We start from the raw sequence: 24,205 nt of genomic DNA on the forward strand, positions 1-24,205 counted from the left end.
TCTTTGTAAATCAATTATGTATATGAATGCACAATTCAAATTTGAATCAGTGAGTATGACAAACTTCTATTTAACATTCAAGATACATGCATTTCATTTTCCCCTTGTAAATGTCACAAGAAAAGGAAATAAAATGATGAATTTTATCACAACCATTAGATTAAATCTCCATGCAGGTACATTAATTTCAATAGTGAAATGCGAGTGAATTGATCAACTTAATCTAAATCACAAATAAACCATAACATTATTCACATTTAATTCGACCCTCGTTGAGTGTTATTCAAGGAAACATGTCACGCATAAGAATATCTTTCAAATTCGACTTAAATCATGCTTAAGGTAGTTGTTAATTAGAGAGATGCTTGGGAATCAAGGTTGGGGGGAAAGGCTATACATTAAGTCTTTTGTTGAGTTGCATTTCCACTGGTTTTGAGTAGGAGTATTCATAACCCTTGGGTTCGACATAAAACTTTTGAAAAACAAAATATGGATGAACTGTGGAGAATGAGATCTTACCCAATTTAAAGGAGCAATTAAGAATTCCTTTAAACCAGATAAAACATGGTGGATGATTGAGAAATTAAGAATTCAGCCATTAGAAACACATAATTTTGAAATTTACCATTTCCTTTTAAAACCCTTGTAAGAAATATCAAGAAAGCCAAGATACTCTTTAAGATAATTTGATAGATCTTGAAAGACTAAAACAAACTATCGTAGTGATGTCAAAATTCATTTCAGCCTAAAATATTCATACAATTCTACACAATTTACATAACAGATGAGGTTCACAACTAAAAATGCCATGAAAATTGGATAAACTTACATTTTATTGGTAGTAAGCTTCAAAACATAAGGTGAAATGGAACATACATGATAAGAAAAATAGACATCCCAAGAGTTACTTCATAATTCTTCGCCAAAATTGCTTCAAGACCTCCCAACAATTCACCAAAAAATTTGGTAGAGTTTCCCCTACAACCAAGGCTTTTCCCCCTTTTACATTTCAAAATGAGGCCTATATATAGGCACTCAAAGAGCTTATCCCTACACTAAAACACTAGTGGGATTTGTAAACCACTCAAAATTTGTTACAAAATTGCTAGTTGTATTGTAACTAACTTATTTGAGAAGTTTCTTGGAAATTCTGTTGACTGTAGACATTAGAGAAATTTTGAGGTAAAAAATGAGCCTCAACAAAAATGTACAACAAAAATCAACTTTGTAAGAACCAATAAGATTCAATATAGTAATGTCAACCATGGGGGATAATTCATCATTTTTTGGAGTAAAAAAAAACTAAATTTTCAACTTATCTCCCTACGATTTTACTCAAATTTCAAGCGAGAGAAGTCATTGGGAGTGGAATTTAATTTTGCATCCAAGGAGTACCATGTTGCATACGTTTGATGGACCCTACCACACAAAAAGTGTGAAATACATGAAAAACATGATTACAATTATGTTTTTCATGTATTTCACATTTTTCGTGTAGTAGGGTCCATCAAAAGTATTCAACATGGGTACATACATCCAACAAGCGCTCCCACTCGAAATTTGAGTAAAATCATAGGGAGATAAGTTGAAAAACTAGTTCTTTCTTTTTTCCCTCCAAAACTTGATGAGATAATCTAATCTTATTTTATTATTTCCACTATTATTTTATAATATTCCTTAGGAGGCCCATTTTAGACCTCAAAAATTCTCTAATGGTGGGCCCCTCCAAATTTATCTTTGGTAGCTATTCTCTCTCTTGTCTAGGCGCTACCTTCCTTCTCTCTCTTGGGTGCTGACTAGGATGGGGACTATATTTGGGACATCGTCAGAGATGATGATGTGGTTGGACCCAAGGTCACTCCTACGGTGACTTTCCTTTGCTTCTATTAGGTACCAAACTTACATACTTTTTCCCTCCATTTTTACTCTCTCTCTCTCACTCCTTTGTATCATTTAATTTCACTAATCGCCCTAAATGCATAAGGTAAACCCTCTTTGATTGCTTTCACGGAATGTTTAATTAATGAAGTAATAGTTATGGAGAATTTGCCTATGCGAGTTACTAATCTTTCCATTTCCGTAGATCTGGTGGTCAAAGGTTACAGGTGCAAAACACAGAAGCAATTCCGAGTTTCCAGTATCATATCGGAAAGCGTTGTAACAACATAACAACTTCCAAGCCTATTCTAGACCTTTCTTGTCTTTCTCTCGGAAACTAGTTGGCTGTTGTAACGATTGTATAATGATAGAACATTAGTTTCCATATTCAGAAACAGTTTTATATGTGTATTGTATAAGAAGGGTTTCAATGCTGTGAATCGGGGTTAGTCGTGCAAGAGATTGAGATTGTAACAAAAGACTGTTTAATTTAATTGAAAGAAAGTTATTTTGTTGTTCTCTCTATAAGTTGTGAATCCATCACAGCCTTGGTTAGAGAGTTGGTCCCACTCTTCTGATCAGGTGCTGCTTTATTTTCGTGTGTTGTTATTTCATATGTGTTGAGCTAATTTAATTGCTGTTATAGTATTTCAGTTAATTGCTGTGAATGCTTTTTATAGTTCTGCAATTCATTCTTAATTGCAGTCATAGTGACTCTTTCGTTAACTCTGTTGCTAAATATAAGATTACTAATTGATTGTGGCATTGCTACCTGCATATATTTTTCGCATTGCCTTGAAACAAATTATGCACCTGAATTGATAAATTAAATGTGGAAAGGGGTTGAATAGGTATTCACACTTGGACACCAACATTTTGGCATCATAGCTAGGGAGGCTAACAAGGTGCAAGAACATGATCTACATTGATCTTTGGATCAATCTCTTGTCTTAGGGAGGGAAATTATTGCCCTACTCTGAGTCCTGAGCGTTGCGTTTTGTTTTCTTTATTTTCTATTTTGATGATTATGTAGAAACCAATCTCTCGTTCTGGGGAGGGAATTGTTACCCTGCTCCAGATCCTGAGCCTTAATTGTTTTCTCTGGGTTTTCTTTCATTTTCTTTTTGATTTTTATATAGGGGCCACTCTCTCGTCCTGGGGAGGGAAAGAGTTTCCTCACCCTGCTCTAGTTTCCGAGCTCTACTTTTGTTTTTCTTTTTGTTTTTTTTGTTGTTGTTTGTTTGTTTTGTTTTATTTATTTATTATTTATTTTTATTTTATTTATTTATTTTTGGTTTTTTAGTTTTTGTTTCGTTTTTGTTTTTTGTTTTGTTTTTTTTTGTTTTTTTTTTTTTTTTTTTTTTTTGTTTTTTTTGTTTTTTGTTTTTGTTTTTGTTTTTTTTTTTGCTGATTTTTTTTTTTTTTTAAATCATCCTCTTGTCCTCAGGAGGGAAAAGAGTTTCCTCACCCTGCTCTAGATCTTGAGCTGTGAAATCTTTAATTTTTTCTTTCCAATAAATGTATGAACAAGGGTTCGAATAAAAGGGGAAGAGGAGGACCCCAAAGGCAAGGAAGGAAGGATTTGGGGATAAATACCAATATCTAGGAATTTATTACAAAAGTTGCATCATAAGCCTCTTCACGAGTTGCTCCTAGGGTGAGGGTTCCCACAAGATCTGAAGGACATTATGTGGAATAGCCTATACAGCCTCCAGAGGTGGAAGTATCCCTTTCAATAGTTGTAGGAGAAACAAGAAACAAGGCATCAGAGAAAGCAAAGACACTTCCTCTCGTATCAGACTAGGATGAGATAGCCAGTAGAGAATCAGAAGAAGAAATCCACTCAAGGATTGAAGAAGGAAGCTTTAGAGGATTCTCTTCACCTCGTGATCAGGGGAGTGCTGTCAAATCTTCACAACCACTAGTTGTTACAAAACAAGAACCTGTTGAAGTTCCAAGAGAGTATTGGAGGATATTTATGGCACCCGCAACATCTTCAATTGATTTCCCAATTGAGGAAATTACGGGTGATGCACCAATGAATCCTATTCCACTGACTGCACTGCCAAACTTCCATGGGCTTTCCACGGAGGATCCAAACACTTTCCTTGATCCAGGTGGATATTGGTGGCCACCCTCCTATTCCACTTGGACCCCCACCATTTTTTCTTCCAGTTTTTCAGTTTCCTTATTTGTAGCAAAATTTACTATTTTTGGTAGTTTTTCGGGTCCTCAACTTCCAGAGCCGTTTTGAGGCCCTAAACGATGTTTTTTTTGGAAAACTGGGAGTAACATGGGTTCTTTATTCGATGTTACTCATCCCAAAGTTGTAGTCCTCAGGTAGATCTTTCTAACGAAGTATTGTGCGCATCAAACAAAGATCATATGCCAAAGTTACGACCTCGGGAAGTTGATGTACCAATTTACCCAAAACGGGGCCCATAATTTGGTGCTTCATCTCCTAGGGTTAGGGTTTTGGATGTTTAGGGTTTTCCATTGTTTCTCAACAATAAATAGGCCTTCGAGCCTCATTGTAAGGTAGTTCAGAGGCATGTAGCTGCCACATCTCTCCTCAGAGATAAGCTACCATCACTCGAGCTTATTTCTATTTTTGTTTGTAAGCATATTTTAGTATTTTACATTAATGAAATGAAGTATTATTTCTGTTGCATATCTATATTTATGGTAATCTCTGTAAAATGTTGCGTTCCTGTTTAAATCCAAATCAGTGGTATCAGAGCGGTCTGCTCTTTCTCTGTTTTTCCTTGCATGTCCCTAACGAGGTCGGGATATAAGGAGTTAGGGCTTGAACTAGTCAAACCTTTGCAAGACTAGCCTTGCAAATCCCAACGACCTCCCATGGTGGATGAAAAGAAAGATGAGCGGGTAGAAGATCCTATCAAAATATTGCTTGAAGAGACCCTCGAGCGACAAAGGAACGTGATGATGGAAAACTTTTCCTAGATCCTTCAGCGGCTACCCAGGGGTGACACATCTACTTGCAATAGCTACTCTGGAAGCGCCACACCCTTTAAGGTACAAGTTAACTTTGGCATTCCCATATTTGAGGGTCAGATATATGTAGACACTATAGATAAATGGTTAAATATGATATAAGGGTATTTTTTTGTTCATGATTTTTCCGACTAGAAAAAGATTACTTTCGCTCTTCTCAAAGCTGTCCCCCACGTCAAAGACTAGTGGGAAACCTACTGCGAGTAGAAGGATGAAAGCACGACCTCACTTTTTTTAGCTGCAACCACTTGGAATTCATTCTCGAATGCCATCAAGGAGAAGTACTACCCTGTCAAAAGCTATGAGGATAAATACATAAAGTGGACCACGCTATGGTAGGGAAGGGACCAAGACGTGCCAAAGTTTACCAATATTTTTCATACCCTTCACACAAAGTTGGGTATCAAGGATTCTGAGCTGCATTTGGTACTCAAATACTGTGTTTTCCTACACAGGTACATCCAGGACGGAATGGATTTCCTGGACATCTCCTCCCTCGGCACGACGTACCGATGCGCTATCAAGATCAGGCATAAGTTTAAACAGAAGAAGCGAGACTTTGGATTTGCAATTCTAAAGCAAGGGAAAGGCACCCCCAAACCACTAAACAATGGAAAAAGCCAAGGCAAGGTGGCCTAGGACAACTTGCCAAAGCCGCAAGTAAAGAACAACACCGTGAAGCCAAAGAAGGAAACGGGAAAGTGGTGTGAGTTCCATAAGAGATCCACTCACAACACAAGTGAGTGTTAGGCCAAGCAATCACTCGTGGCCGAGCTAGAGTTTTTGGAATTAGATGCATTTTCAGACTCTGAGTAAGAACTCAATAAGGGTAATGACAAAGGGAAGTAGATTATCGATGCGGAGCCCAATGCCACCGATGCCACCATGAAGATCCAGAAGGGGGAACTCGAAGATCCAGAAGAGGAGGAGCGCCTCTTCCAGTCCCAGATTTGGGTAAAGGGCTCCCTGCTACAGTTCATTGTCAACAGCTGGAGCCAAAAGAACCTCATTTCGACAGAGGTTGTGAAGCGGCTGGGCTTACCGACCACAACACATCCATAACCATACACCATCGGGTGGCTTCACCAAGGACTAGATCTTCGTGTGAGTCAATAGTGTCGCCTTCCATACAAAATCAAGCCCTTCACGGATGAGGTATTTTGTGACGTTGCTCCCCTTTATGTTTGTGATGTATTATTAGGCCAACCATACTTCTGGAAGCGACATGCTATATATGAGTCAAGGTCTCGTGCTGTTATTGTTACTTTGGGAAATAAGTTGTATAGGATACCCGAGGTAGCACTGCTTATCACCATCTCTTTGGTTACTGCAAAAAATGCAGTAAGCTCATTTCGAAAACCAGGAAATTTGTTTTCCTGGTGATACGCCCTCAAGGAAAGAAGAAGACGGTGGCCACGACCTCCAGACAGGGCCCTTCCACACGACAAATACAGATGGACAAGGTCATGGAGGAGTACGAGGACATCTTCACCTCCCCCGCAGGGGTTCCTCTGAACTATCAAGTCAAGCACTCCATTGATCTGACCCCATGTGTGTCGCTGCCCAATGGACCAATCTATTGGCGCTCCGTTATGGAGAACAATGAAATCAAGAGGAAAATCCAAGAGTTGCTGCAGAAAGGTCACATTCAACCAATTTTATCGCCCTATGGGAGCTCGACTCCGTTGGTACAGAAGAAGGATGGGACTTGGAGACTCTGTATTGACTATCGGGCGCTGAACAAGGTCATTGTCTGGAATAGGTAACCCGATCCCATGGATTGATGACCTTCTAGACTAACTGAAGTGGGGAAAATATTTTAGCAAGATCGATTTGAAGTCAGGATATCACCAGGTACCAATCGAACCCTCCGATGTGTGGAAGACTACCTTCAAAGCCAAGGAGGGCCTTTTCGAATGGTTGGTTATGCCTTTCAGGTTGATGAATGCTCCTGCAACCTTCATGAGGCTAATGTATGCCATCTTGTGGCCATTCACCAACTCATTCATAGTAGTATACTTGGATGACGTCTTGATCTTTAGCCAGAGTTGGGAAGAGCACCTGCACCACATCCGACAGGTTCTCCAAACACTGCGGCAACACAAGTTATGTGCCAATTTGGAGAAATGCACTTTTGGCATGACCCAAGTTCAATATCTGGGATACATTATTGATGAACAGGGGGTGCATGTGGAACTGGCTAAGATCCAAGTCATTCGGGATTGGCCATCTCCAACCACTCTGACAGAGCTCCGCAACTTTCTAGGTCTTGCCAACTTCTACCGTAGGTTCGTGTTGGGATTTTCTCATATCACTTGGCCCTTGAGTCAAGTTACCAAGGGAGGAGTGAAAGAATTTTATTTTTGGTTTGAATCTAAACAAAAGGCATTCATAGAGTTGAAACATCGCCTCTGCTCGGTACTAGTGCTCACCTTACCAGACTTGCAACAACCATTTGAGATCGAGACAAATGCCTCTAACTATGCTATTGGGGCAGCCCTTTCTCAACACGGGCATCCAATGGCATATCACAGTGAGACACTTTCAGACACACTCTGGAAGTATCCCACTTATGACAAAGAGATGTATTCCATTGTGCAGGCTTGCCGACAATGGAAGCATTACATTTTGGGGAAGGAAACGATCATCCACACAGACCACCGGCCCCTACAGTTCATACATATTCAAGGGAAGTTGTAGAATGATCGCCATCAGAAGTGGTCCACATACCTGCAACAGTTCCATTTGAATATCAATATAAGAAGGGCAGCACCAATAATGTTGCAGATTGCCTCAGTCGACCACTGATCATGGCACTAACCATCGTGCTCAACTCTTGTGGGCACGAGACTTCTAATTGGCCACTTCTCTACAAAAGCGACCTAGAATTTGACCACACTTACAAAACACTCTTGGAGGGTCAACATGTTCCAGATTTTCACGTCCAAGATGCCCTGTTATGCCACCTGGGTCACCTTTGTGTTCCTTCAAGCGAGCGTGCCAAGATGATTTGGGAAGCACACTACAGTTGGGCTGCTGGGAATTTTGGGGTCGAGAAAACGGTGGTAGTACTACAAAAGTATTTCTATTGGTTGATTCTTCGACAGGATGTCAGGAAGTATCAGATCCTGCACTGCCTGTGCCATTGCCAAACTGACCATCAAGAAGCAAGGCCTCTATACTCCACTGCCTACCCCTAGTCGACATTGGGAATCCATCTCCATGGATTACATGTCATTCCTTCCTTCTACTAAGCATGGAAACGACTTTGTTTTTGTGGTCATCGACAGGTTCTCAAAGATGGCCATTAGGGCGGCCTGCAAGAAGAATATCACAACAAAAGTTACTTCTAAACTCTTCTTTGAATGAGTGTGGGTACACTTTGGTATCCCACAATCTATCATCTCAGATCAGGACAACAGGTTTCTCGGTACAGTTTGGTCCAGTCTCTGGTCGATGTTGGACACCAAACTCACTAAGTCCACATCCTTCCATCCCCAAACTGATGGCCAAACAAAGGTTGTCAACAGGATGATCATACACATTCTGCGCATGTACAACTCAAAGCATCCACGCACATGGGATGAGAGCCTCCCCTATGTTCAAAACAACTATAATCAGGCTCTCCACAGCTCGACTGGCCACAACCCTTTTCAGGTGCGCTTGGGATTCCAACCATTATGTCCCATTGATGTGGCCATGCCCTTTGCAGCTACTCAGGCAGATTCAGCTCATGTCTAGTCCGAAACAAATAAGGCAAACGACCTCATTGATCACATCCAAAATATCTGCCAGTAGGTCCATGAAATTTTGGAGAAATCCAATGCCAAGTACAAGTAGCGACATGATCAACATCAGGTGCCACACAAGTTTCGGGTGGGCGACAAAGTCTGGTTGCATTTGTAAAAGGAATGCCTTACCGGAGCCTATCGAAAACTCAGACCACTCTGATATGGTCCTTACACCATTACCAAGGCTGTGGGAGATAATGCATTTGAGCTCAGAATTCCCCCATTCCTTGGCCCGCACCAAGTGTTCAATGTGGACTACCTTTGGCTATACTTTCCACCATTACTAGACACATCCGACATTGCAGAACAACTCACACCAATAGAGTTAAATCTAGAATGCATGTAACAAGATACAACTAATCAGATCATGGACACACAAATCAAGCACACTCACCAGCAAAAGATCCAACTGTATCGAGTTGTCAAAGTAGTCCAACTCCTTCACCAGGGCAAGTGGCTCACCAGGGACCAAGTTCAACAAAAGTTTCCTCATCTCATGGAGGAACTCAACGCAATGGGGACCATTGCTTCCTAAGGGGGGAGGAATGACCCAAGTGGATATTGGTGGCCACCCACCAATTCCACTTGGACCCCCACCATTGTTTCTTCCAATTTTTCAGTTTCCTTATTTGTAGCACAATTTACTATTTTTGGCAGTTTTTCGAGTCCTGAACTTCCACAGCCGTTTTGAGGCCCTAAACAACTTTTTTGGGAAAACTAGGAGCAACTTGGGTCTATGGATAGATATTTCTAACGAGGTATTGTGCGTGTCAAACAGAGATCGTATGCCAAAGTTACGACCCCGGGAAGTTGATGTACCAATTTACCCAAAACGAGGCCCATAGTTTGGCGCTTCATCTCCTAGGGTTAGGGTTTTGGATGTTTAGGGTTTTCCATTGTTTCTCAACAATAAATAGGCTTTTGAGCCTCATTGTAAGACAGTTCAGAGGCATGTAGCCGCCACATCTCTCCTCGGAGATAAGCTACCATCGCCCGAGCTAGTTTATTTCAATTTCTGTTTGTAAGCATATTTAAGTGTTTTACATTAATGAAACGAAGTATTATTTCTACTGCATCTCTGTATTTATGTTTATCTCTATAATTTTTTGCATTCCTATTTAAATCCGGATCATTCATGTTTGAGTTTGATATCATTTGCAGAGGGTATGACTATGTCAATGATGCTTAAAAGTCGAAATTTTTCCCTGCTACATTAAAAGGGATAGCGTTGCGATGGTTCATGGTCTGGCCACAGTGACCTGGATAAGGATATTTTGAAAATTATTTTTCTCCGGGTCTTGAGGGAAGAGTCTTTGGAGTTGTTAAACATAGTAGGCAAAGGATATATATCTAAGGAAGACTTTGACACCATCTGTGAACTCTGTATTCAATGTTCAAGAGGAGTTGCAAGGAATAAACAAGGAATCCAAATTTTCAAAGCATCAAGCGGGGGAATCACAAAAGTAGAAATTGAGAACCTGCTGGATAATTTGAAAACTGATATCCTAAGTATATTATCCTCCCAGATGGGCACATTACAAACAAATCAGAAGTAGATGGAGTTGGAAATAACGATGGCTATTTTCTGCCCACAGTGTAGAAAGAAACACCCACTGAAGGAGTGTCCACTAGACACTATAGAAACATGTGCTATATATGAGTAGAACCACTCCATCGGTGCATGTCCATCGCTTCCAGAACTAAAATCAATATTTCAGGGAACACGAATCCTTAGTGGTTTTGGAAACCACTATCATGGAATTAGCACAGAGTGGCTCAGAGATATATTGACCTCACAAAGTATGCATTCTATGTGAGAAACTATTGTGGCGATTTTGTTCATCCGAGACCGGAGGAAGTGTGTGAATAAGGGTTTCGAAAAACTGTGTTTTTTTGTGTTCTTTTTCAAAAGCACTGAGAAGCAGATCCATATGCACATTGAAATTCTCCATAAGTTTCATTAAGTGTGTGTTGTGGCATGATTGGTGTGATCGATTGGAGTGGACGAACCTATAACAGTTTGGAGGCTGGTGCAAGAAGACCCCTAACCTGCCAATGGTTGGATTCGGTACAGTGAAGTCTGCACTTAGTGTATTTCATCTGATGTTGCAGTGAAGGCGATGTTGTGGCACAACAATGAACCCTGTGTAGAGTAACTACCAACATCAGTGTGATTAGGCATTGGACACGAGTCAGTGCAAAGGTGAAATTACCGGTGGCAGTTGAATCAGTAAGTTAAAACACAATATTTTGTAAAAAAGAAAGGCAAATTTGTGCCTAGTTATGGTTGCACCTGTAAGTTAAATTTTTTTTTTAAAGATAAATCTATGCCTTGTTGTGGATGAAACAAAAGCATTGAACACTATTGAATCTGCAAGTTAAAACAAATTATTTTTAAGAGAAATCTGTGTCTGGAAGTGGTTAAAACAGAAGTTTTTTTAAAGGAATTTTGTGCTAGTGATTTAAAACATATTTTTTTTTAGTTCTATAAACTTATTTAAAAAATATGAACCTCTTGGTATCCTTAATTGGGATAGTTCTATCTGGAAAGGAAAATTACCAGGATTAGTTTAGAAAGGTTAAAAATATGCTTGTTTTAATGATCTGTGGGATGGAGTCTATGAAGGAAAAGATGGGAATGAACCAAATCAACCTGATGAGTTGAAACAATTAGAAATATGGCAAAGTAAGGATAAGAAGGCCTATGCCTTAATTTCCACTTCAGTCTCAGAAGAGGTAAGTAGATACATTGTTCAAAGTAAAACAACGTATGATGCCATAACAAAATTAAAAGAGATTTATGATTCACATTCTGAATTGGAGATTCAGTTATTGTTGAAGTTATTTAATATGGAAATGAAAGATAATCATCCTTTAAAACTTGCTTCTGAAATTAAGGCCATCAATCACGAAATTGAATCTACTGGAGTTAAAATTGATCTATAGCTTACTGCCTTTATAAAAGCTCTTTACCCTAGTTATTCACACTACTTGGAATCTCTCCAAGCTAGCGGGAAATTAAAAGATTTAGGTTTTGACAAATTAATAGGGAAAATTGCAGAAAGAGAGAAGTGTTTGGGCAAGAAAGATGCGTCACATAATTCTGATACTGAAACCCTATGTCTTGCTCAAAAAGACCAAAAACCTCAAGAATTTGTTAAAAATACCAAGAGTAATAGATGATGAGGTAGGAAGAATTATAAAGGGAGGGGGGCAGAAAGATTCAGGGAGATAAACAGTAGAATGATAAACAAAGAATTTTTTTTGATAAAACAACTGTAAAATGCTTTATATGTGGTAAAATTAGACATACTTCTGCAAATTGTAGAATTTCCTGAGTTAAAATTAATGAAATAAAAGAACAAATTATTGAAAAGAAAGATCATCTAATTCCAGAAAAAGGACAGTCTTCTGAGAATGCACATTATGTTGTTTCTCATTGTAATTTTCATATGGAAGATATATTTAGTACCTCTTTCTCTTCATGGCATGACAGTTGGATTTTAGACATAGGTGCCACTTTTCATGTGACCTTTAGAAGAGATTTGTTTGAAAAATTCAATGATAATATTGATGGAGTAATGTATTTTGTAGATAAGTCTCAAATCAAACCATCAGGGATTGGTTCTATTGAGTTAAAAATCCATGGACTTTCTGATTATACTTTCAATGATGTTCTTTACATTCCTAAGTTCCAAAGGAATTTATTTTCTCTTGTACAAATAAGACAAGAGGGACATTCCATCCACATATTTGATGGTAAAGTGGAAATTTGAAGAGAAACCGACAATAAAACTGTAATGACTGGTGTGGAAGAAGATAAATTGTTGAAATTGAAAGGTATGTTGTATGTTGCATTGAACACTAATTATTTGGTTCAACAGAATGATACGCTGTCATCATCATTATTGTGGTATGCACGATTCAATCATATTAATTATGAAAGTATTAGAATTATGAAACAACAGGGGATTAAACAACTTCCAACAGTTCCAAGAAAATTGACTCCATGTAATGCCTGTATATTGGTCAAGCATCACAAACAACCTTTTCAGAATTCTAATTCTAGAGCTACAAGGAAATTAAGTCCCATACACCCTTATTTATGTGGACCTATGCATGTACCAACTGCGAATGGCAATAAATACATACTGACTTTTATTGATGATTATTCGAGGATGTGTTGGGTTTATCTGCTTAAAGAAAAACCACAAGTTTTTTATGTATTTAAAAAATTTCATCTCTCTATTACAAAATGAAGCTAAACATACTATTAGTACTATAAGAACTGATAATGAGGGAGAATATACTTCACATGTTTTTGAAAAATATTTGCAAGAGAATGGCATCAAACACCAGACCACAATACCATATAATCCACAACAAAAAAACGTTGTAGAATGAATGAACAGAACATTGCTTAATATGGTAAGGTCAATGATGTTTTTTAAGAATGTCAAATTGATGTTTTTGGGAGAAGCAGTGCTCTGTGAAATATATATTAGAAATCAACGTCTTTCCTCTGTGATCAACAACAAAACTCCATATGAAATGTGGTATAATCGTCTTCCTCCTGTTAAACATTTCAGAATTTTTGGTTCTCAATGTTATGCTTTGATTCCTAAACACCAATGAAATAAGTTGAGTGAAAGAAGCATAAAATATATATTTTTATTTTTGGGGTATTCTATGACTTCTAAGGCATATCAATTGTATGGTGAAGATAACAAGAAGTTTATTTTTTCAAGAGATGTATTTTTTCTTGAATTTGATAAAGATTCCCTCACCGTTGATAGACAACTTAATCAGATAGAAACATTTGTGCCTCAAAAGTTTTATTATGAATCAAATAATATCCTTTCACATCCTGAAGGGGGGTTCCTATATTAGATAAGTTTGTGGATTTTCCTTCTCTCAATAATGATATTTCTGCTACTGAAGAGAAATTGGTTGATGAAAGTGTTTCTATAGAAATGATAGGGACAAAGATGAAAAGAACTAAGATGCATGAAGAAGATGAGAAACTTCCTACAAAACCTTTGCGAAGATCAATTCGTATCATAACATTTCTAAAGAAATATGATGAGTTTAAGACATGAAGTTCCTCAAGTAACTATTCTCATTGTGAATTTAATTTTTCCGTGGATTGTGAACTTACTTGTTTTGAAGAAGCTGCTAGTTATGATAAGTTGAAAGATGCAATGTAAAAGGAATAGGATGCTCTCATAAAAAATGGCCGATGGAGGCTGTGGATCCTCCTGTTGGCATCAAACCTATTGGTTGCAAATGGATTTATAAACCTTAGTATAAAGTTGATGGTTCACTTGATAAGCACAAGGCAAGAATTGTAGCAAAGGGATATGCATAGAAAGAGGGTATTGACTACACAGAGACATTTTCTCCTATAGCTAAATGGGGCACTATTAGATCTATGTTTTCTATTGTAGCTCAGAAAGAATGGAAAATTCATCATATGGATGTCAAAACTGTCTTTTTAAATGAAGATTTGAAAGAAAATGTTTACGTGCTTCAATAAGAGGGTTTTTCTGTTAAAGGGAAAGAACAAAAGGTTTGCAAACTAATGAAGTCTTTGTACGACTTGAAACAAGCGCCATGAGCATGGTATGAGAAACTAACTAAACATCTTCTTAAGTTAAAATATAAACATTTTGACCTAGATGATGCAACTCTTTTCGTTAAGAAAGTTGGAAGATCAATTGTGTATCTAGTTGTATATGTTGATGATTTGATGATTATAGGAAGCAATGATGAATATATATCATCTATTAAGAAGGAATTGAAAAAGCTTTTTGATATAATATATTTAGGTTTACTTCATTCTTATCTTGGAATTGAAATTTATCAAAAACCACATCATATTTTCATCTCTCAAAGAAATATGTGACAAAGAATGAAACTGAAAAGTGGAGCAGAGATTGCTCTTCTCAATATTCTAAATGACTAAATAGGTTACATTGTAAACATCAATAATAAATAACTGAAGTAAAACTCGACACCTATGGAGTAGAACTCAAGTAAGACTAAACTGCTTATGACACCTAGCAGACAAGAAATCAATTAAGATGACACCTAACCAACAACTAACTAATAATGAGATTAATATCTCAACATCCCCTCCTAATCTCAACTGTTACATGTAGTGACACTTACAATGCCAAGTTGTTTTCTTTGAAATTCAAATACATTCTTGCCCAATGGCTTTGTGAAAATGTCTGCTAGTTGATCTTTTGAACCACAGAAAGAAAGTACTATGTCCCCATCATTGACAAGCTCCCAAATGAAATGAAAACGAGTGTCAATGTGCTTGCTCTTTTTGTGGAATACATGATTTTTTGATAAGGAAATAGCTGAACTGTTATCACAGTAGATTGGAGTTGGCTCCTTCTGAATATTTGAAATATATTTCAATAATATTCTTAACCACACAGCTTGACAAGCTGCTGAATTTGTTGCTACATATTTTGCCTCTGTAGAAGATATTGAAACGATTGATTGTTTCTTGGATGCCCATGAAATCAGATTGGTTCCAAGATGAAAATCATACCCTGAGGTGCTTTTGCGATCATCTAAACTCCCTGCATAATCATTGTCTGTATAACCTGAAAGTGAACAATTTTCAGAATGTGTATAAAACAAACCATAATCTATTGTCCCTACAATATACCTTAAGATCCTTTTTGCAACCTTCCAATGAGAAATCTTAGGTGACTGCATAAACCTAGAGACAAAACTTGTTGCAAACATAATATCAAGTCTAGTTGAAGTGAGATATAACAAGCTACCAACTAGACTTTTATATTGTGTGGAATCAATTGGTGGTGCTACATTTTCTTTGCTCAGATTTGTTCCTTGAGAAATTGGTGTATCTGTAGGTTTGTAATTGGTCATTTTGAAATTTTTGATGATATCACTGGCACATTTTTGCTGACTGACAAAAATTCCATTAGCAAATTGGTGAATTTCAATGCCTAAGAAGTATTTCATGACTCCTAGATTTGTCATATCAAACTCTTTTTGCATTGTTGCTTTGAAATCTTCTAACATCATATTTCCTGTATAAAGAAGATCATCTACATAAAGGCATACAATCAGAATTTTACCTTCATGCATTTTGGTATACAAAGTTGGCTCATGATTGCTTCTGAAAAAAAACACTTTTGATGAGATAGGTGTCAATGTGACTGTGCCAAGCTCTTGGAGCTTATTTAAAACCATACAAGGCTTTCTTCAATATGTATACCTTATGATCGTGTCCTGGAACTTCAAAACCAAGAGGCTAATCTAAACAAACTTATTCCTACAATATACAATTTAGAAAAGCAGATTTTACATCAAGCTGATAGACTTTCCATTTGTGCTCAATTGTTGTGGAAAAAATGGCTCTGATAGTGTCTAACCTTGCTACTGGAGCAAAGGTTTCACCATAGTCGACACCAAACTATTGTGAGAATCCTTTCGCAACCAGCGTTGCCTTATGTTTCTCAATCTCTCTTTTTTCATTTAGCTTGGTCTTATATACCCATTTTACACCAATTTTGGTTTTGTCTCTTGGAAGATCAGCGAATTCCCAAGTCTGATTCTTCTCTATGGTAGCAATTTCTTGGTTCATTGCTTCTACCCAATGCTTTCTTTAATTGCTTCTTTAAAATGAGTTGGTTGAGATGAAAGAAATGAAAACATATTATGCTGGTCAAATTCATGCTCTTGCTCATATATTTCTCTGATGCTTCTTGTTTTTTTATTGTCTTTTGAAGATGTTGAATCGCTGGTGGACTCACTGGTTGAAGATGTACCTTTTCAGAATGGTATGGCTCTTCTTCAACCATAAATATAGGTGGCTGTGGTGGATAAAAATACTTACTTGAAGCATCATCAACTTGATCAGACCAAGATTTATTTTCAAAAAAATATATATCTTTGCTTAAAACAAACTTCTTTGTAATTGGATTATAAAGTCTGTAGGCCTTTGACTGCTCACTATAGCCTACAAAAATACATCTTTTACTCCTATCATCAAGCTTCTTTCTTAGCTTCTTAGGAACATGTGAAAAAGATATTGATCCAAAAAATCCCATGATTCTTGAGGTACTGTATCTTGGAGAGTGGTTGTTGGAGATCTGTTGAGAACATACACTGCTGTCGAAACTGCTTCAACCCAATAATTGTTTGACAACTTCTTCTCACGAAGCATACATCTGGCCATGTTCATGATTGACTGATTTTTCCTTTCTGCTACTCCATTCTACTGTGGAGTATATCTTGTTGTGTTCTGCATTATGATTCCTTGTTGTTGACAAAATGCTTTGAAGTGATTGGAGTTGTACTCTCCTCCTCTGTCAGATCTGAGTACTTTCAAAGGCTTTCCACTTTGCTTTTCTGCTTCTACTTTGAATTCTTTGAACCTTGAGAATGTATCTGATTTGTTTTTCAGAAAATACACCCATGTCTTCCTGCTATAATCATCAATGAATGTTAGAAAATAAAGACTACCACCAATAGACTGTGTTTGCATTGGACCACATATATCTGTATGGACAAGCTCTAAAGGTTCTTTTGCTCTAGAGGAAGATGTGGGAAAGTTGTCTCTTTTATGCTTGGACAGAACAAAAATTTCACAATTACAGTATTTCTCATTCATAGTAGGGAGACCAATGACTATTGACTATTTATGAAGCTGCTTAGACTTTTGAATGGTATGTGGCCATATCTAGAATGCCATAGTTGAGACTCATCTATTCTTGACACATTGTGTACAAAAGACTGTGAAAGATTTCGACTTCTAAGAGTCAAAGGAAACATCCTATTCTTAGTTTTTTCAACCTTATCTATCAGTCTTCTATTGGGAGGTTTGTTATAGATATAACATATGTTCCCTTGAAATATTACATCATAACCATGTTCCATCAATTTTCCTACACTAATGAGGTTATGCTTCAGATTTGGAACATAATAAACATCAGGAATGTATTTTTGTTGATTCTGTTTAGTAAGAATAGGAACAATACCTTTTCCTTCAGCTTTAATGCAAGAACGATCTCCAAGAGTAATTTCTGATGTTATGGAAGCATCAAGATAAGAAAGCAGATTTTTGTTACCTATCATATGATTGTTGCAACCACTATCCAACAACCAAAGATCCTTGTTGTGAGTGTCTTCAAAAAGATTGCATGAAAGAAACATTGTTTCAGAGGATTCTCCTTCATTGTTGGAGAGATGGACATTGCCTCTATGCTGATTTGACTGTTTCTTTTTGCATTCATTTTCATAATGCCCAAATTTCTTGCAGTAATAACACTGGACATTATATTTGCTCCAAGGTCTACTTCTTTGAGTTTGATTTTGTGGAGGTCTCCACTGCTCTGCTACATGATGATGTTCTGATCTACCTCGCTTGTTGCCACCTCTATATCCTCTGCCTCTACCTCTTCCAAAAGAGAGTTGTGCTTTGAAAGCTTGTTCCATGGAATCTTTTGTCAAGTTGAGTCTTGTTTCGTGTGCTAGAAGTGATCCAGTCAACTATTCTACTGAGAAAGTTGTAAGATCTTTGGATTCCAGAATGGTTGTTACAATCATGTCATATTTCTTGGGCAGACTTCGAAGGATTTTTCTGAACAATTTTCTCATTTGAAATAGTTTCACCAATGAGCTTGATCTGATTTACTATTCCCACAACTCTAGTCATGAACTGATCCACATTTTCTGTGTCAGTCATCTTTAGGGTTTCAAACTGTGATCTCAATGTCTGTAATTTCACTGTCTTCACTGTATCATTACCTTGATATGCAGCTTTCAAGATTTCCCAAGCTTCATGTGCTGTGGATGCACCTGTTATCTTGTCGAAAATAGAGTCATCTACTGAGTTTTGAATCCAACATTTGGCTCTGTGTTCTTTCTTTTTGAGTTCATTCGTTGCATTCCTCTGATTATTAGTCATGGCCACCCATGCTTCTTGAGCCAGCTCTACATATGCAGTATGAAGTGTATCCCAACACTCTTGTGCTTGCAGGAATGTCATCATTCTCAAAAACCAAAACTCAATTTTTTTGCCAAACAAAATCGGGGTCTATGGCAAAGCATTAGAAGAAGCCATTTCTTTGAATGCAAAATATCTGCCTTTTCTTTTAAATCTCTTTTAAAAAATCATTTTCCTTTCCAAATTTTTATAAAAAAACTTTAAAAAATTCTACACTTGCTTTCAAAGTTTAAAAAAAAACTTAAAAAAAAATTCAAATCCACTATGCCTCTTTCTTTCCAAGTTTTTATTTAAAAAAAACTCAAAAAACCCTTTTCTTATATTAAAATAAGAAACCCTTTGAATATAAGTTCTATTCAAAAAATACGTTTCAACTCACGCATACCTCATAATCTCATAAGGCATATCATAAGGTTTTAATTTATTTTTTAAAATCCAAATGAATACGAAAATACCTCGTTAAACAAAAAAACTTAATCTGGTTTGACTTTTGCTAACGCAACCAGAAAGAATGGATAGGCAGCATGCTAAAACTTCTCTGGATGGTGAAGGGTAGCCTGCTAAAGCCTTTGTCACAGCTGAAGGCGAGCGTTACAGCACTAACGACTGTTCGTCAGCAAGGAGGGTTAAATCGAAATCGATGCAAGGAACAGGATCCTCTCACTGTCCAGCGTTAGTGGTGTTACTAACGCACTGGTTTGACTCCTGGACACCGTGCACAAAAAAATAGGTTTTTCTTCAAAGCAACTTCGCAGCAACTTTTGTCTCACAGTTGCTTCACTTTGCTACGATCTTTGTAGTGAATTTATGTTGTTTCTTTTCTTTTCTTTTTTTAATACACACACTTATGAAATGCTGCTTTCAACTAGTTTTATGCATTCTACTCTGATCTCTGTTGTTCTGTCAAAGAGTTTTACGCAGTGTAAGCTCTGATACAATGACAAAGAATGAAATTGAAAAGTGGAGTAGAGATTGCTCTTCTCAGTATTCTGAATGACTAAAATAGGTTACATTGTATGTAAGAATATCTACAGTTTCAATAACGATTCTTCATGCGGAATAAACTCAAAGAATCATTAAATCTTAATGCCCAGGGATACGAGTTACCTCCAGCCATTGGTGATGTTTTGATGAAGGCCACAGTCCACTTGCTTGCTTCTTCTTCAGCACTCCAGCTACAATCCAAGCAAAAGAAAAGAACACAATAATTCTAAAGGCACTTCCAAGCTCTGCTATCTCAGCTAGATGGTGTAAAACTGAAGGGGATTGAGATAAGAGCTTGGGGACCAAACAGATGAACATATAGCTAAGCTTCCATCAAGCTTCTCATAGCTATGTGTTAGATGTCCACAAATCAAGGCAGAGAACTCGAATCAAAGTGATGGACCACTTTAGTAGTTCCTAATTACAAAATTAGTAATTGCAGTTGCCTTTTCTTAACTTAAGGAAACTACTGCAGTTGGTTTCCATAAGTTAAGGAAAGACTGCAACTCCATAATTGTAGGCAGCAATTTGTGCAAAACTTAATGGAGCTAACATTGTATACATCAATAATAAATAACTAAATTAAAACTAGACACCTATGGAGTAGAACTCAAGTAAGACTAAACTGCTTATGACACCTAGCAGACAAGAAATCAATTAAGATGACACCTAACCAACAACTAACTAACACTGAGATTAATATCTCAACAATATGTTGGTAAGTTATTGAATATATATATAGTATGATGGATTGTAATACTGTTGCGGCACCAATGGAGCATAATTTGAAACTGGCTTAGAAGAGGGAAAACAGTTTGAAGATCCAACAAAGTACAAATAGCTTGTTGGAAGTTTGATTTATTTATCTATTACTAGCAGTGATATAACATTTGTTGTTGGAATACTTTCTAGATTTATGTATCATCCTTGTGATTGGAATTAGGTAGCAGCGAAAAGAGTTCTAAAATATTTAAAAGGAACCCAAACTTAGGGCATCTAATATTCCAAAGTTTCAGACTTCCATTTTGTTGGTTATTTTGATTCTAATTTTTATGGAGATAAGGAGAATGGAGTCTCTACCACCGAAGCTGAATATGTAGCAGTAACTCAAGCCACTAAAGAAATCATCTGGCTTTGGAAAATACTTGAAGATTGAAAATTTGCAAGAGAAACAAAAAGCTTCAACTTCTCTATTTGTTGACAACTCTTCTGCAATTCAATTGGTCAAGAATCCTAAGTTTCATGATCAAACAAAACATATCAAAACCAAGTATCATTTGATTAGAAGTGAAGAATCCTAAGTTTCATGATCAAACAAAACATATCAAAACCAAGTATCATTTGATTAGAAATCATGTAGAGACCAAAACAATTCATGTCACACATTGTCCTACTTCAAAACAAATTGCAGATAAACGTGAAAATTTCCTTTACTTAACATGATATCGCTGAAGTGAGATATTAAATTAATCTTACATGATTTATTGTATATTACTAGATTTAGTTTGTTTCCATAGTATGGAGAAATTATTCAATCTAACTATCTCCCTTTTACTTTTTTTTCTTCATATGTATAAATTCATATGTTTGATCAATAAAATATAACGATTCATCTTTGGGAAGTTCATTCCGGACTTTGCTTCGGAAATAATGGGGTGTCGAAATGTACTTCATTTCAAGTGAATACGTGGCTGGAATGGATAAATATACGCATTATTTTATGTATTAATTAAATAAAAGAAAGTACAAGATGGAGTGAACATAATCAAATATTATCTCTCTCCAAACACATTCTCTGCAAACAATACCATCATTATTATAGTAGATGGCAGTCAGTTATCAAGCCCCAAAAGGGAGGGGAGAATGGACGCCGATGGCCTCTACATGAAATTATTGTTGTTTGTGCGTTTAGGAATTGTTATTCACTTTCCTGCAGTTGATTCTCACTTCTCCTCCGGTGGTCAACACTCCAACACTTCCCATCTTGAGCATGGAGGTTGCAAATGCTTTGAAGAAGGCCTGCTCATCCTTCGCGAATCTCTTCACAATGGCCTTTGTTCGACCATTGTGCAAGAACAGTGCCTGGTCCGAGGCAAACACTCCCTTTCCTTGTACCAGATTTTGGTAGTAGGCGTTGTCAAATTGAGTAGCCGTGGAATCCAGAAAAGAACCTGCGCTGTTGTTGGTGTTGGGCTGTGGGCAGACCCTGCGTAGCTTCTGCGCGAACTGTGGCTCCATGGTCGGATCCACATTATGCGTGGCGTTGAAGTTGTGGACTCTGCTCTCAAAGGAAGAGCAGTGAGAGAACCCCAACGTGTGTCCGCCTGTTGTCAATAGCAGTACGAGTCATTATTCAACCAGAAAAAAAAATATATATTAAGTAGATTATGGGGGAGAATATTCAATTAGTACCGGACAACGCTACGAGATCATGGAGAGAGAGCCCACGGAGGGCGAAGCTTTGAATGAGTTGAGAGATGTTAAAGGTGGGAGCTGGCAAATTCCTCGTATCGTTTGCCCTCGAGACGACTCCGTCTTTTCGTCCTTTGAGTACGTCCCACTGTGGCCCTCCCGCCTGTTAAATTGTTGTTAACATTGCAATTAATATAGCTAGGTAGATCCCCTATAGAATAGGTTTTTTTGTTATTGCAATGAATTTTTAGGGAAAACGAAGTCAGAAATTTACCAGAAGAACAACATCCCTGGCTGCTATGGCGAGAATGTCAGCGCATGAAACAGTTTTAGGGCAAATGGACTCGATATTTGTCTTGGCATCGTCTATAACGTAGAAGGCGCGGAGTGAAACGTTGGGCGGTCCATCTTTCTCTGCTTCATTGTTTGGATTAGAGTCTAGCAGCACCGATGCGTCACAACCCTGCAATGTTTAAGATACAATTATTCAGATCAAGATGACATGATGAGTAATATTACAACACAGAAAGAATGAGTAAGTGGGCGATTAGTAATTATTATAAGAAGAATTACCCGAATGAAGCAGTCGTGGAAGTGCATGCGTAGAATGCGAGCAGGGATTTTGGGGTCGAAGTGGGTAGCGTTGAGTATGGTATCTCTTATCACACTCTCTGCTCTTGGGCACGTCTTCTTGTAGTAGTCTTTGCTAAGACCTATGCTACTACTTGTCAATGCAGCTGCATCGGCCCCTGATAATGATAATGATAATGACGAGGCGATGCAGAATAATATGCAGACAATTGTCATCATCGCAATTCCAACACCCTGCATTAATTTTCTTTTGCACTAACTATAACGAAAGTGAATATTGATATTCAAATCCACGATGAAGCAGCAGTACTGTTCTCCACAAACAATGTCTGTACTTTTAGAAAGTACCAATATCCTGGTATAAATATATAGATATGAGCTTGTTGCGTTATAATGTCGGTAAAAGAATGTTTGAATACTGGACTTCAAAGGCACTCACCAGTCCTTTTCCATAATATATTTTTGCTGGTGACGAGCACGCCTGCCCGGTAGTTGCAGCATCTCTCAACGACTTTCAAAACGTAAACATGAAAAACAAACCACTGAATGCAACATATTGTCATTTCGATATGAAACACAAACCGCGTTGTTTTTGTTTGCTGGCATTTCATATCGAGAATGATAAAGGACACTGGTCTGCTTTTGCTTTTGCATCTCGTCAAACATTGTTACTTTGCTATCACGAGAACGCTGTGGCATTCGCAAAAGTTCAAATGAGGTCTGTCTTCCCTACTCCCTCTTTTGGACATTACGATCGCCTTCAAATCCGTAACACGGTCAACCTTCAAATGGCACGCTACCATGGACGTAAAACCCTGATAACCGAACTTTCTTAATGTCGAAGGATCTTCCAAGCATGGGAGAGTAGCAATGAAGCAGCCATAGTCACCTGAAGCTGCAGAAATAAGATTTGTAGATTGTTACCAAAGAAAAAATACATACACGTTGTTTCTTTATAAGCCCTGATCCGTATACCTTCACTCAGCATGTGTCACACATAAGACTCTCTTTATCACAATATAACAGACTTGTTTTATTCTTTCTCATACATGTTGAATTCCTGTTTATGTTCGTTAGATTTTGTCTGCCCCGTGCATACCATTTCCAACGCGCTCTTTTCAACAAAGCATTCAGTTACTTGACAAGTGTATAGTATACACCATTAGAATATACATTCCTGTTATTCTTTTTTCAATCTCAAATACTCGTTTTTATATTTTGGGCTTTGGACACAATTTCATGATATTCAAGGGGACTTACAGAAAAACCACATCACACTTGATAAAAGTGTTTCTTAATTATTTTATGGTAAATCCTTTATTATTTATTAGCATAATAAAAACACCATTTACATAATAACAATATTAATAAAAATAAATCTGTTGTATTATATTTCAAAGCAAATTAACAAGTAGAATCTTTAGAATTCCTCTCCATTCCTTTAGGAAAGGAACTTGTAGAATCTTTGGAATTTTTCTCATTTCTTTATGCACATGATATTTGGACGTACTAAAAACATATTAAGGAAGTTGTAGAATTT

General features: G+C 37.3%; 1 protein-coding gene across 1 annotated transcript; it reads right to left on the bottom strand.

Annotated features, from left to right (window-relative positions):
- Window positions 1-21,516: 21,516 nt before the first annotated feature.
- On the bottom strand, window positions 21,517-23,364 carry LOC149146388 (peroxidase 66-like). The gene is made up of 6 exons (XM_089452742.1): window positions 23,248-23,364; window positions 23,105-23,176; window positions 22,648-22,899; window positions 22,349-22,537; window positions 22,075-22,237; window positions 21,517-21,986 (listed from the first exon to the last, which is right to left on the bottom strand). The coding sequence occupies exons 1-6, from the start codon at window positions 23,362-23,364 to the stop codon at window positions 21,571-21,573; spliced, it is 1,209 nt and encodes a 402-aa protein (XP_089308868.1). The 3' UTR covers window positions 21,517-21,570.
- Between the last annotated feature and the right edge of the window lie 841 nt (window positions 23,365-24,205).

The sequence above is a fragment of the Pinus tabuliformis genome, chromosome X (assembly GCF_031772625.1).
Source record: "Pinus tabuliformis cultivar Carrire ecotype Pingquan chromosome X, CPIR1, whole genome shotgun sequence".
Classification (NCBI taxonomy): Eukaryota; Viridiplantae; Streptophyta; class Pinopsida; order Pinales; family Pinaceae; genus Pinus; species Pinus tabuliformis.